Source organism: Amblyomma mixtum, chromosome 5 (assembly GCF_055824585.1).
Source record: "Amblyomma mixtum isolate Tamu chromosome 5, ASM5582458v1, whole genome shotgun sequence".
NCBI classification, from domain to species: Eukaryota; Metazoa; Arthropoda; class Arachnida; order Ixodida; family Ixodidae; genus Amblyomma; species Amblyomma mixtum.
Window position 1 is genome coordinate 182416082 of NC_143016.1, and position 12805 is coordinate 182428886.

Here is a 12805-nt window from a genome sequence, read left to right on the forward strand (position 1 = left end):
CCGGGAGGATGTCACAAAGGACTACGTGTTTGAACGGCTGGATGGTGATGCCGTTCAGGTACATCGCAGCCTACAGTTGGGCGAACCACCCGCCGACGCCTGCAGGCCGGAACGCCGGGAGCGGCGGGTCGAAACTTGGGTGCTGCCAGTACGCCATGCTGGAACGCCGCTGCGATAGAAGGCACGGTTCGCCGGATCACCACTGTTGAGGATTTGCGGGGTCGCAGTGGAGCGCAAGAGAGAGACGACCAGCGTGGCAGGCTTCTAGTTCCGAACTGCCCGTGCCGGGCGTGCGCCACGAGCACGCGCTGTCCGTCTTTATTTTCCTCTAGCGCGCGCTGTAACGCCGATCTCAGCGCCGGCGCTTTATAGCGTCGCCGGGCGCTACAACCTAAAGTGCACTAAAACAGGAGAGAGAGGTAAACAAGCAAAACACAATTTGTTCACCGGGCACTGCGGCAGTCCGACGACCAGAGTTCCATGACGATGCCGTCCCGCAGACTGGCGAACGTTGCCTCGTTGGTCCGATGCTGGCCGAGTGGTGTTTTCCCGGGAGTCGAACGGGCGCGCTTCGATGAAGCTTAAAGGGCGGCCCGGACTGACTTGACAGCAGTCAACGCCCTTTTTATAACCGCGCTTGCACGTCTGTTTGTTCTACGCGCCAAAGTAGACGCGCACATACACGCAGCATCTCCCGTGTAGTTTCCCTTCCTTTCTCTCGCCGGCCGCGCGTCCTCATTGGTTAAAGTCAGGAGTCGTTTCGCGAAGGTTCCAGCGTGTTCTAGCGTGGCGCCGTCGTGGGGGCATAGCCGACGTCCGAGTGCAGAGGAGGGGGACATGTCTTAGCGCACGCAAGGCTTCCCCCTCTTCCCCCCCGTTAACAGAAGAAACGACTCGCACGTTCTAGAGAGATAGGCGTGGATGTCTCATTCCTTCGGCGCACGCCGTGGCCGTGAGCGGTGGTGGAGGGGAGAGAGAGGCACGTGCTCGGCGGGGGCTTTCCCTCTCTCCCGTTGGGCTCGCGCCGGCGAGACGCCCTGCGCGCGGCGGTTTTTCTTTGTTTCTAAAATGCGCCGAATTTTGTGACACTGCCCCTACCTTTAAGAATATTGTGTAACAATATTCACAAAACACAAAATTCGCGCGCACATGCATGCGCTCACAAAGTCAGTGGCGAATGCCAAAATACATACATCAATACCTTGATGCTTTCACATACACATCACAGTGCAATGTTCACAATGCACGTAAATACACGCCGCGATTCGGCAGTACATTAACACAAGGCTACAAACATGGAGCACGCAAGTACAAGGCCCACTTTCGCCTAAACTTCCAGGTTTGGCCTGCACAGCGGGCTCAGAGAAATACTGTTTGCTTTAAGCTTTTAGTCGCGCTTTTAATTCGCTTTCGCAAGCGGCTGCGGCTTTTCTTCCTGTCGCGGGTTCGACTCTTCATCCGCCTTCTGCTGAGACTTCTCTTCCGAACGCTGTTGTGGCCCAGTTTCCTATTCGTGCTGCTGTCTGGTTTTGTGCTCAGACTTCGAGCCCTTCCCCTTTTCCTGCGGCTAGCGCGTCTGTTGCGAACAAATTTACGCCAGTTCGCATGAAGGCTCCGATGCTCGTGTTCTCCTTCTCGGCGCGCGCTCTTCTGTTTTCTTTTTCGCCTACACAAGGAGTCCTTACTGAACGCTGGGCTCGTTCCTCTGAACTTCTTTCTGACCTTGCTGCGGTGCTCGTGCAGCTCGCTTGCATTCGGATCGGCTGTCTTCAGCTTGGTTCTGTCTCTGTTCATTTTCTTCCCGAATTTCCTCCAGGGCTTCTGCTTTTCGGTTTCACCTGTTTTGGTGGTGTCCGACTCATTTCTTTTTACTTTCTTCCGAATTCTCCTTCGGGTCCAGCACGGTTCATTGAAAATTGCGTCATCCGAGTTGTTCTCTCGCGGTGAAGCCACTGGTTCAGGTCTCTTTTCTTCTTCAAGGACTGCGCTTTCATCTCCTTCGAAGTCTTTTTTCCTTTTCTTCCTCTTTTGGAGCCTTTCTCGTGAGGGGCGCTCTAAACATGGCTCGGGACGCCTTGAAGAATCGTTCTCCTCACTGTACAGTACGCCTTCCTCAATTCCTTCCATAAGGTGGTTACTTCCAGTGCAGTCGTAAGCAAACCATTCCCCAGTCTGCTCCTCTCTTCCCAATTCACATTCTCCTTCATCAGTGGCAAACATTTTGTCGCCTTCCTTTTGGTACAATATTCTTCGCCTTCCCCTTAGGCAAAGGCCTCCTCGCAGCTCGAGGGTTCACTCGGAACCATTTCCGGGTTTTCTCTAAGCGCGCTCCCCTCAGCTATTACAACGTCTGAGCTTTCACACTCAGTGCCTTTTAACCACTGTTTCTCGTGGTCTGCACAACAAGACTCAGACGCGTTGCACTCGGAATTCTCGATGGAGGACCTAGCTGCTTCATCGCCGTCATCAGGAGACTTCCTTAGGGTGCACTCTGACTGTATCGTCAGGTTCGCCTTCTCCTCAGTGCCTACCGCCTCAGCAGTAGCTACACTTTCAACTTCCAGAGGAAGCGACACTCCGGTCTGCTCTTCACTCTCTGTGGTTTCAGTTGCAGGAACAGGCTGTTCCCCAACCTCAACCTCACTAGTGGAGCTAGATACAACCCCTTCCGTGGTTGTCAGCAAATTAGACACGTTAGTCCTCCACCCGGCCTCTCCGGGGCTAAGCTCCACTGGCTCCCTCACGTTTCTCGAACGCCGAATTTCAGCAAGCTTCCTCTGAATGATTGCCATTTCTTTTTCAAAAGCTCTTTCGGTCGCTTCTTCGCGCCTTTTCCGTTCTCTCTCTTCTTCTTCACGTTTCCTTTGCCTATCTTTCTCAGCCGCTTCTCTAGCGCGCTGTCTTTCTTTCTCTCTCTCTCCTTGTTTTCTCTGCCATTCTCTCCCTCGCTCCAAAGAGAGCTTCTCCGCCTGTTCTTGTCTCTTCTGCCATTCTCTTTCTCTCTCTTCTCGAGCTTTCTCTCTTTCCTGGTCCACCCATTCTCGCAGTTCGGCGCCGGTCGTCCCCATCCGGAGGCCGGCCTCTATTAGCTCCTTTAGCTCCTTGAAGCTCATCTTTGGAGACCGAACTCTACATTAAAGGCAATGGATACCTCTACACGGTGAACCTCACTAACCGCTTCAGCGCGGCACCTCAGAATATTGCTCTGCTGCTAACATTCGTTTACGACCTCTTCGTAAACTCCTTCCGACTCTTTCTCCATTCCCTGTGCTTGCAAACACCAAACGTCCTGTCGCGGACGCCAGAATATATTGTCACCCATACTTCGCGCTCTTTTAGTGGGAAGCTCCCAGACACCCTTGGAGCGTGTGGGGGTAGCGGTCTCGGACTCAAAGGAGATGCCCTCGACTCAGCGTGGCAAGCTCAGCGGAGACCAGCCACCAAGTGACAAGAGGTTTTTGGGCGTTCGGTGCCCAGCTTTCGCTGGTCGCAAGCCAGAGAACGGGTCGGAGCCAAAGGTTCACAAAACAAAACAAAGTTTATACAGCAATTGAGACGATACAGAGGGTTTCACAAACACTAGACAAAGACAAAGTGATTAGCAACACAATGCAACTCGTGCAAAGTTAAACTCGAGAGAGAAGACAATTCAAAGGAAATATTACACCTAAAGTGCACTAAAACAGGAGAGAGAGGTAAACAAGCAAAACACAATTTGTTCACCGGGCACTGCGGCAGTCCGACGACCAGAGTTCCATGACGATGCCGTCCCGCAGACTGGCGAACGTTGCCTCGTTGGTCCGATGCTGGCCGAGTGGTGTTTTTCCGGGAGTCGAACGGGCGCGCTTCGATGAAGCTTAAACGGCGGTCCGGACTGACATGACAGCAGTGAACGCCCTTTTTATAACCGCGCTTGCACGTCTGTTTGTTCTATGCGCCAAAGTAGGCGCGCACATACACGCAGCATCTCCCGTGTAGTTTCTCTTCCTTTCTCTCGCCGGCCGCGCGTCCTCATTGGTTAAAGTCAGGAGTCGTTTCGCGAAGGTTCCAGCGTGTTCTAGCGTGGCGCCGTCGTGGCGGCGTAGCCGACGTCCGAGTGCCGGAGGGGGACATGTCTTAGCGCACGCAAGGCTTCCCCCTCTTCCCCCCGTTAACAGAAGAAACGACTCGCACGTTCTAGAGAGATCGGCGTGGATGACTCATTCCTTCGGCGCACGCCGTGGCGATGAGCGGTGGGGGAGGGGAGAGAGAGGCACGTGCTCGGCGGGGGCTTTCCCTCTCTCCCGTTAGGCTCGCGCCGGCGAGACGCCCTGCGCGCGGCGATTTTTCTTTGTTTGTTTCTAAAATGCGCCGAATTTTGTGACAATCGAGTGCACATAATGACTACTCAATCAAAACGTTCCGTGGGGCCCAGTGATGTGCAGATGGTGCAAACTGCCCCCGATCATGCAAATCCGCGCTGACTACAGTGATTTGCTTCGGGTTGTTTTGGGAACACAAATATTGAGGGTTTTCAAATCGCTGCTGCTTCAATTTGATGCCTACAGAAGTTTCTAATTTTGTCTACCTTTCCACCCCAGTAAATAATGCTGCGTAGTTAAGATTAAAATAAGCAAAATAATTATAAGAATCTTATCACGTAGCGGTGTTTCTTTTTCAGCCGTTGTAAGCGAGACGATAAACATGGTGCTGCTGCCAATCGCAACATTCGTTGTCTTTGAAGTAAGCGGTAAGCCACTTTCTTTTGTTACGAGAAAATCAACAAACCTAAAACAACAGTAACTATTTTGCTTAAAACTGTAGCCTAGACCTCTCGAGCCTTTCGTGCTCAACGTAGTTTGAGCAAGCACTTTTTGATCGAACTAGGAAGCAAAATGTGCAGCCTTTATGAGGAGAAAGATGAGGAGGAAAGGCGAGCAGTTTAGCGTGTAGATGAAACCAGTTTGCTTCCCTGCACTGGGAGAAAGGTATGAGGGTGTATAAAAGTGAGCGAGGAAAGGAAGAGATGAGAAAAAGTATACGGCGAAAAGGCTTAGGCAAAGTGGCAGCCTGTCGTGTTGGACCGACACTGTTAAGAACAGCAGGAGCGCCTGGCAGGCCCACACCGCCGATGATCTCCGCGGCCAGTGTCACAGAATCTGGAACTCCATTAGCGGGCGTGAAGCGGTGGGTTCCAGTGCAAGGCGAGAGAATGTCTTGCAGAATTCTATGCTTAACATTCTCAAAGAATATGAGATACGGTCTCATCACGGCCAGGGTTGTCACAGGCAGATTTATCAGCCATGCCGATCACAGCAGAGAAGTTGTTTGTGAATGCGATATTAAGCCACAAGCGACACAGCAAAGTTGCCTCACGTTCTGGTAGGCTGGATGGAAGCCGTAATTTCAGGTCAGGATCCAGGAATAATAGACGCTGGATCGAACATGGCCGGAAGTCCATAAGGCAAGCGTCATCTCTCGGGCCAGTGTTCGAAGCCTACCCACTGTGTCCGTTCTCGAGATGGGGACGGACACAAAATCGCCCTGCGGGTGAGCAATTTGCGCGGCCTCGTCCGCGCGGTGGTTGCCGACGATGCCGCTGTGTTCCGGCAGTCATTGGTAGATAATATTCTTACGTGCTTAGCACGCGGGGGGGGGGGGGGTATTTACAGAGGGGATCGATAGAAGCCGGACGGCGACGAACCTTACGAGACTCGTTCTGCACTTTTTAAGGCGCAAGCCTTTAATGCCTCATCGTTGTAAGCAGGAGCTGTCGACAGAAATGTCACGCTTTTCAACTGGTCGAAAGGGTCGTGACGTCTCAGTGCGGGAATTTCAAACGGGGCCAATTGTACTTTGCCTACTAACCATGCAACCAAATAAAGGGATCGTATAGTAATGCTCCAAGTCAGTTTGACTCAGTTTAGTTAATTGCTTAACCAATTAGCCTAATTAACCTTTCTGTTCAGACCAGATAAATAAATAAAACCCAGTAGGAAATTGTCCGAGCTTGGGAATCGAACCCAGGTCTCTGGAGTGCGAGTCGTGCACGCTACCACTCCGCCATGCCAGCTTTTTTTTTCTTTATTGCTTGGCTTTTGCAAAGAAAATTGGACAAAACAAACAATCAACAAAACTTAAACGCTATGTGCATACGACTTATGGTCAGCCAGCATGAATCTGGCTTCGTCTAATTAAAATTCAGGCAATGTACAGAGCCGCTCTAGTTTTGAGAGCCACTCCGGAGGGTCCGCAGCGGCCTTCTGAATGGCCAGAAGCATGTCAATATTTTCCCGAAAGTAAATCCTGGCAGGTCTTGCGTCGCGGTCACAGTGGTAGCCTGCCATTCTGGAGCGCCAGATACAGTGGAGGCCTGTCAGCATTATTAAGTCGAAAGGCACCCCATCCTCATTTTCAACAGATAAGTACCGAATGCCGTACGGGTCTAGCGGAAATTCTTTCTTTAAGGTTCGCTGCAACACATCCCAAAAATAAACCCCTTCCCAACAGTGTAAAAAAAAACATGGTCTATGGTTTCCGGCTTCCTGCAAATCAAACAGTGAGATCCCCAGGGTAAAAAGAATTCCTTCCCCTCTAAAAATTTTTTAATCGGTAAGGTTCCGGTGTGCAGCTTAAAAAAGAAGGTTTTTGTTCCTGGCGGCACTTGCATTTTTTTCACTCTCTTTAAAACATCTTTGCCTGGGCCTCCACTGTACAAGGCCCTGTACAAGGGCACGCGGAAACCTACATCGAGCAAAGCACGGTAGAGTTTCTTTCGTTTCACAGTGGACAGAAAGTCATTCGAAAACCGCGCGGAAAGAAACCTTACACTGGCAACGATTTCGCGGTAAAAACCGCTTACCCTACTGTAAACCTCAGCAGTTCCGACTATGTACTCCGGCAGCAGGCGCCGCAGCCTAGCTTGGCATACGGTGCGCAAAAACGGGTCTCTTGTGCCCCGAAAAAACAAGAAACGATTCACCAGCTGCCGAAGAAACAAATGGCCCAGTCCCAGCCCACCTTCCTGTACCCGTCGAGTACTTTACAGCCCGCGCTCCTTCAAGACACTCGGCCACATCCTCGAGGTTGCAGTTAACAATCATTCGTAACAACACTTGAGGGCTCTTATCTCGGAAACTTCGGACGCTTGACCTGTCGCGCGCACTAAGGAAACAGTTGTAATCGCCCATAACTATGAGCTGTCTGTCCGTGCGAAGCCGTTCTTCGACACTTTCAAAAAACGCGGCTCGGCCATCAACCGCATTAGTTGCGTACAGGCAAACAATGCGCCAGTCACTGTTGAACAGCGAAAAATCTGTCGACAGGTATCGCCCCGACAAGCATGAATGATGACCGCATACCACTAGCCCCGGCAACTTCTTAACAAACAGAATACAACCAGCCGATGTGCCCACCGCCTGGCTAACAACAGCAAAATATCTAGACGTGAAAGGTCGCACCATGCTCCCGGTCTCTTCTTCACCGTCGACTTTAGTCTCCTGCACTGCCAGTATATCCATATCTTGCTCCTTTATAAGTCGGTAAGGCTGACTTTGTTTTCTTTTACCTGCCAGGCCTCTGACGTTTAGGGCGGCGACTTTAAACGGAGTCGCAGAAGCCATTTTAACTTAGGAAGAAGAGACCGAAAGCATGGTGCTTACCTCCCGCGCCTAGCATGTCGCTAGACGATGCCGTCGCCGCCGGTGTCATACGGCGCGAGCACATGCTCCTGGTCAGGAGGCGCCTTGTCGCCGCCACACTTCTCAGCCGGAACCTCTGGCCGCGGCCGCAGACTGGCCCGTCGTGCTTGCGGCGTCTTCTCAGGCGGTTCCTCGACGCTGGGCTCTGCTGCCTTTTCCCCGTCGGCCTTCGTCTCGGCGTGCGGACGCTTAGCAGGGGTAGTCACGCCGGTGTTCATGCGGGCGTGGGCCTTCTCGTCGTGGTTATCGCTGGCCGCCTTTGTTTCCGCGTCCACGTGCGCTGGCGGGCTTGCTCCAACTTCGGGCGTCTCCACAGGCGTCGAAGACGGGTCTGTAGTTCGCGACCCGCTCTCCTGTGCGCCAGCAGCGTCGGTGTTGCTGCTCGAAACAGCAGGCTCAACCCCCGCCGTTTTGCCCGTGTCGTCGATGCCGCTGGCTGCTTCCTCCGCTTCGACGTCGTCCATGAGTGCTGCGGAGTCGCTCGCCGCTAAACGCCCGGTAGCCGACGCGCAGGTGCGCACGCAGTCAGCCTCGGAGTGTCCATAGCGTCGGCACTTCGAGCACCTGGGCACCTTGCAATCACGGCGCACGTGCCGCGTGCCGCCGCAGCGCAGGCACTGCATTGGCCGCCCGGGCACCACCACTAGAGCCAACTCGCCAGCGATACGAACCTGGTGGGGCAGGTCGTCCACCTTCATGCCAGGCTTCATCTTTAGCAGCACGGTCCTCGTGGTGGACCCCTTCTCCTTCATGGCGGCCAGTTTCTTTGCGGCGTCAGCGCTGCTGAAGGTCTCCGCCCACACGTGGTTTATCTGGTACGCCCCCAACGCCACGACGTCGGGGAGCGCACCAACGTTTGCGAGGGCGTCTCTGAAGTCTTCGACCCGGTAGGGTCGCACACGCACGTCACCGTGCAGAAAAACCGTGTTTAAAAGATTACGTTCGTGGCAGGGTAGGCAGAACGATCTCGTAGTCCTTATCAGCGTCGCTGGCAAACCTGTTTCCGCGGCCGGAAACGGCCGCTATCGCCCCTCCGTGGAAGCCCATGATTCTGCGACCGTCCGCTATCGCGTCTGGAAGTATACTCCGCCATGGCAGCTCGATGGTTTGGAATGAACAAAGGTGCGTCTAGTGAATACGGTGTCTTCGTTCAATGCCATCTTCCTCACTTCCCGTTACGACGAGGTTTAGGTGTCCACCGAGATATGAGAGACAGATACACTTCCTTTCCTCAAAAACCAATTTACCGACGAGCAAGGCGTATTTGTCCGCGTTCCAGATTGGTCCAAATTGTCGTGACGGCATCGCGTGCGATCCACCGAAATATGTGAGGCAGTTACTGCGCAACTTGCTTTCCTCAAATACAATTTTCGACTAGTGTCTACAGAGATATGTGAGACAGTTACTGCGTAATTTCCTCTCCTCAAATACAATTTTCATTTTCTTCATTACGGCCCCTCTTTCTTCTTTCACTCACACTTCCTCCCTTCCTGTACGGTGCGGCTCAGGTGTCCACCGAGATGACAGAGAATTACAGCCCGATTTCCTTTCCTCAAAAAGCGTTGCGTTCAAAGGGCAGCGCAACGCGCCGAACGGGTGGTGGCGTTCCTTGAACTCCGTGGCAGCGCTACAACACGCTGTTGCGTTCCACTCCTAAAGGCGAAGCTTAAGCATCATTAATTGGCAGTTAATTAATGCACCAACAAAATGTGCAGTGAACAATCGCGTAGCAGAAGGCAGCACTCAGGCTTTCGCCTTTCACCACTTTAGCCGCTAAAGCTCCTCGTAATTTTCTTCCTTTTCCTCTACTGGTCCGTCCTACCGCTGATGTTCTGGTTCTTCCGTCGATGTTCTGTGAAAGCACGTGACATTTCCCTCCTCGCAGACGAAGCCCGTCGGGCGAGTTAAATAGAACGTCTGGGATTAAGTCGCTTGAGGCGGGCTACATGCACCACCTGAGACTGGCGTGACCATCGACCACTAGCTGTTAGGCGTGATATTACGTAATTAAGGTACCTTATACACTCTAGCACAACAAACGATCCAGTGTAGTGTGAAAGCAGTTTTTGACAAAGGCTACACTTGCGTAGAGGTGTCCACAACCACTCAATGTCACCAGGAAAATAAGAAACTGCTTGGCGTCGGTCGTCGTAACGGCTTTTAGAACGCTCTTGCGCCGATAAAATTCGAACTCGGGCAAGCTGGCGAGCTTCTTCAGCTCTGCAGAGTGTGGTCGCAAGAGAAGGTTCATCGTGGATGGAATATGGTAGTATAGTGTCAAGGCCACAGCGAGGCGAGCGAGCATAGAGCAGATAGAAGGGGCTGTAGCCAGTTGTCTCATGTTGCGCTGTGTTGTATGCATGAGTAATGAACTGGAGGACGCCATCCCAGTCCTTATGGTCCGCAGCGACGTGCATAGCAAGCATGGTGGTGAGCGTCCGATTAGTGCGTTCTACCACACCGTTCGTTTGGGGATGGTATGGCGTGGAGTGGCGAAAACTGCAGGATCTGAGGCGGAGAAGTTCTTCGACAACGTCCGCTGTGAATTGGAGTCCACGTTCACTGATGAGAACTGCAGGATGGCCGCGCCGAAGAATGACGAATCGAAGTAAGAAATGAGATACTTCGGACGCAGTACCGGCTGGTATCGCGGCTATCTCACAATATCGGGTTAAATAATCTATGCACACAAGAATCCATCGATTTCCTTTAGAGGACCGCGGTAAAGGTCCAAGAAGGTCAATGCCGACTTGCTCAAACGGGGCTGTTGGAGGTGTGATTGGCCGCAGTTTTCCCGGTGGACTTGAAATCCGCAGCTTAAAGCGCTGGCATTGTACACAGCTGGCTACATAGTGCTGGATGGTTGAACGCATGTTAGGCCAGTAAAATCGTTTTTGTGTGCGGTGGAGTGTTCGGGCCACTCCCAAGTGCCCAGACGTGGCGTCGTCGTGCATCATTTCAAGAACTGTGATGCGTAGGCTTTCGGGTACGACAAGAAGCAGCTGGCTCTTCAGAGTGGTTGACTGTCCACAGCTCGGTACGGCCTCTGACCACGGTAACGACGGAATGAGGCACGAGGATACTCTTAGAGCAGGTGAGTGTCGTAGGCTCTACTACAGCTTCAAAAGATTCGCACTGATTGTGAATAGAGGACACCCGCACGAATGCTGCAAATAAAGCTGGTGTCTTCTTCCACCGCAAATGCTCCAAAATCAGGTGTCGAGTTATCCATAAGAGCTGACAGTAGCGAAGAATTCAAAGCAATCTCTCCAGTACGACAGTCTAAAGTTGCACCACACTCATGCAGAAAATCAGTCCCAAGAATCACATCATGCGTTGACCGAAGCAGCACTGTGAATTCTGTTCTAAACGTTAGACCACCAATAACAACATGCGAAGCACACACACCAAGTGGACCAAAGGTCCACCACCGACACCGGTGGTGACTAGTAAACTAGTAAACGGTCACTAGTAAACATCACTTTTCTACCTAAACGGTCCTTAAAACTCAAACTATTTGAATTGAGCAACATCCTATTAACCCTGGATGCATCTTACTTCATTTTAGGCGGTGATTTTATTTACCTAATGTAGAATGGGTCTCCCTTAAGCCAAATGTAAACACCACATCGTTTCTCCGCACTGCTTTTCGTGAAATGATTAACACTCATTCTCTATTTCATTTTGTGGAGTGCCCAACTAGAATAGGCTGTAGTAGTGCAAATGTACTTGATTTGATTTTATGCAACGATCACACCCTCATTTCTTCAACCACCACAATTCCCGGTTTAAGCGACCATGAAGTGGTAATCGCAAGATTATCCTGATTTGGCGAGCACCGCAGAAAGCTGCCACCACGAACGGTATTTCATTACGACAGAGGAGACTATATCTCGCTATTGCGTGAACTCTACGCCTTTCTCCCAGAATTTACACATCACAGTTCCAAACTTGATATACATTCCACTTGGAAATTACTGAAGACAAAACTCCTGTCCTTAGGGCAGACGTATGTTCCATCACGCACCATTTTGTCGAAGTGTCGAACAGATAAGCTTTGGATGAACTCCGCCATTCGAACCTTGATAAACAAAAGGCACCGCTTATACCGTAGGTACTGTCAATCACCAGAGCCTTCCTTGCACTGTAAATTGAAGGAGCTGAACAAGACTATAACGCGAGAGATGCGTGGGGCCGAACGTGCGTATCTGGCTGTTCTAGGCGGAAAAATGAACAATAATCCAAAGCAAGTATGGAAGTATGTAAAAAGTAAGCAGCATGTAAAAGACAACATTCCCGATATTATAGATAACTTCAACTACAGCTCGGATCTGGAAGGCAATGCTGAACAGTTTAATCCTTATTTTCAGTCAGATTTTTCTCTGTCGGCATGCCCTACAGACGATTTGCATATCGTGAATAAGTTAGCGGAGATGAGTGGCATAGATTTCTCAGTACATGGAATAGTGTTCCTTTTGCAGAAGCTCAAGGTAAACACGGCACCCCGTCCTGAACGTATCCCGAACTATATCTTGAAGAACTGTGCAGTTTCTGTCGCTCGCTTTTTAGTAACTCTATTTCAAAAATCAATGGATGTCGGCGCCTTGCTCGATGACTGGAAAAGCGCCAACGTAGTTCCTCTATATAAGAGTCGCGACAAAACAAAAACTGTAAACTATAGGCTTATCTCCCCAACAAGTGTCATATGCAAATCGCTAGAGCACATCGTTTACACTAATTTATTTAAGCACCTCCAGGATAACAACTTTTTTCTCCAATGTAACATGGCTTCAGAAAGGGCTTTTCGTGTGATACGCAACTTAGAGAGTTTGCTCATGATGTCGCTTTCTCAATTAACAATGGTAATCAGGTTGACTGCATATTTTTGGATTTTCAAAAAGCTTTTGATTCTGTCGCACATAATTTATTATTACTGAAACTGTCTACCCTCAAAGTTCCACCCACCCTGCTGAAATGGCTCGAAGCGTATCTCGTCGGTAGAAAGCAACGCGTTATTCTTGAAGGTGTAAGTTCAACAGATATTGGTGTTTTATTAGGTGTTCCCCAGGGATCGGTTTTGGGCCCTCTTCTTTTTGTAATATTTATCAATGATATAGTTGACCCGG

At 51.0% G+C, this 12805-nt stretch overlaps 1 protein-coding gene across 1 annotated transcript in view; it reads left to right on the forward strand.

Annotated features, from left to right (window-relative positions):
- The first annotated feature begins 10745 nt into the window (after nt 1-10745).
- LOC149345008 (uncharacterized) overlaps nt 10746-12805 on the forward strand; it is a 53447-nt gene continuing 51387 nt past the window's right edge. The window contains exon 1 of the mRNA XM_089547346.1: nt 10746-10773. Coding sequence (XP_089403472.1) covers nt 10746-10773 — 28 coding nt within the window. The remainder of the gene's footprint in view (nt 10774-12805) is intronic.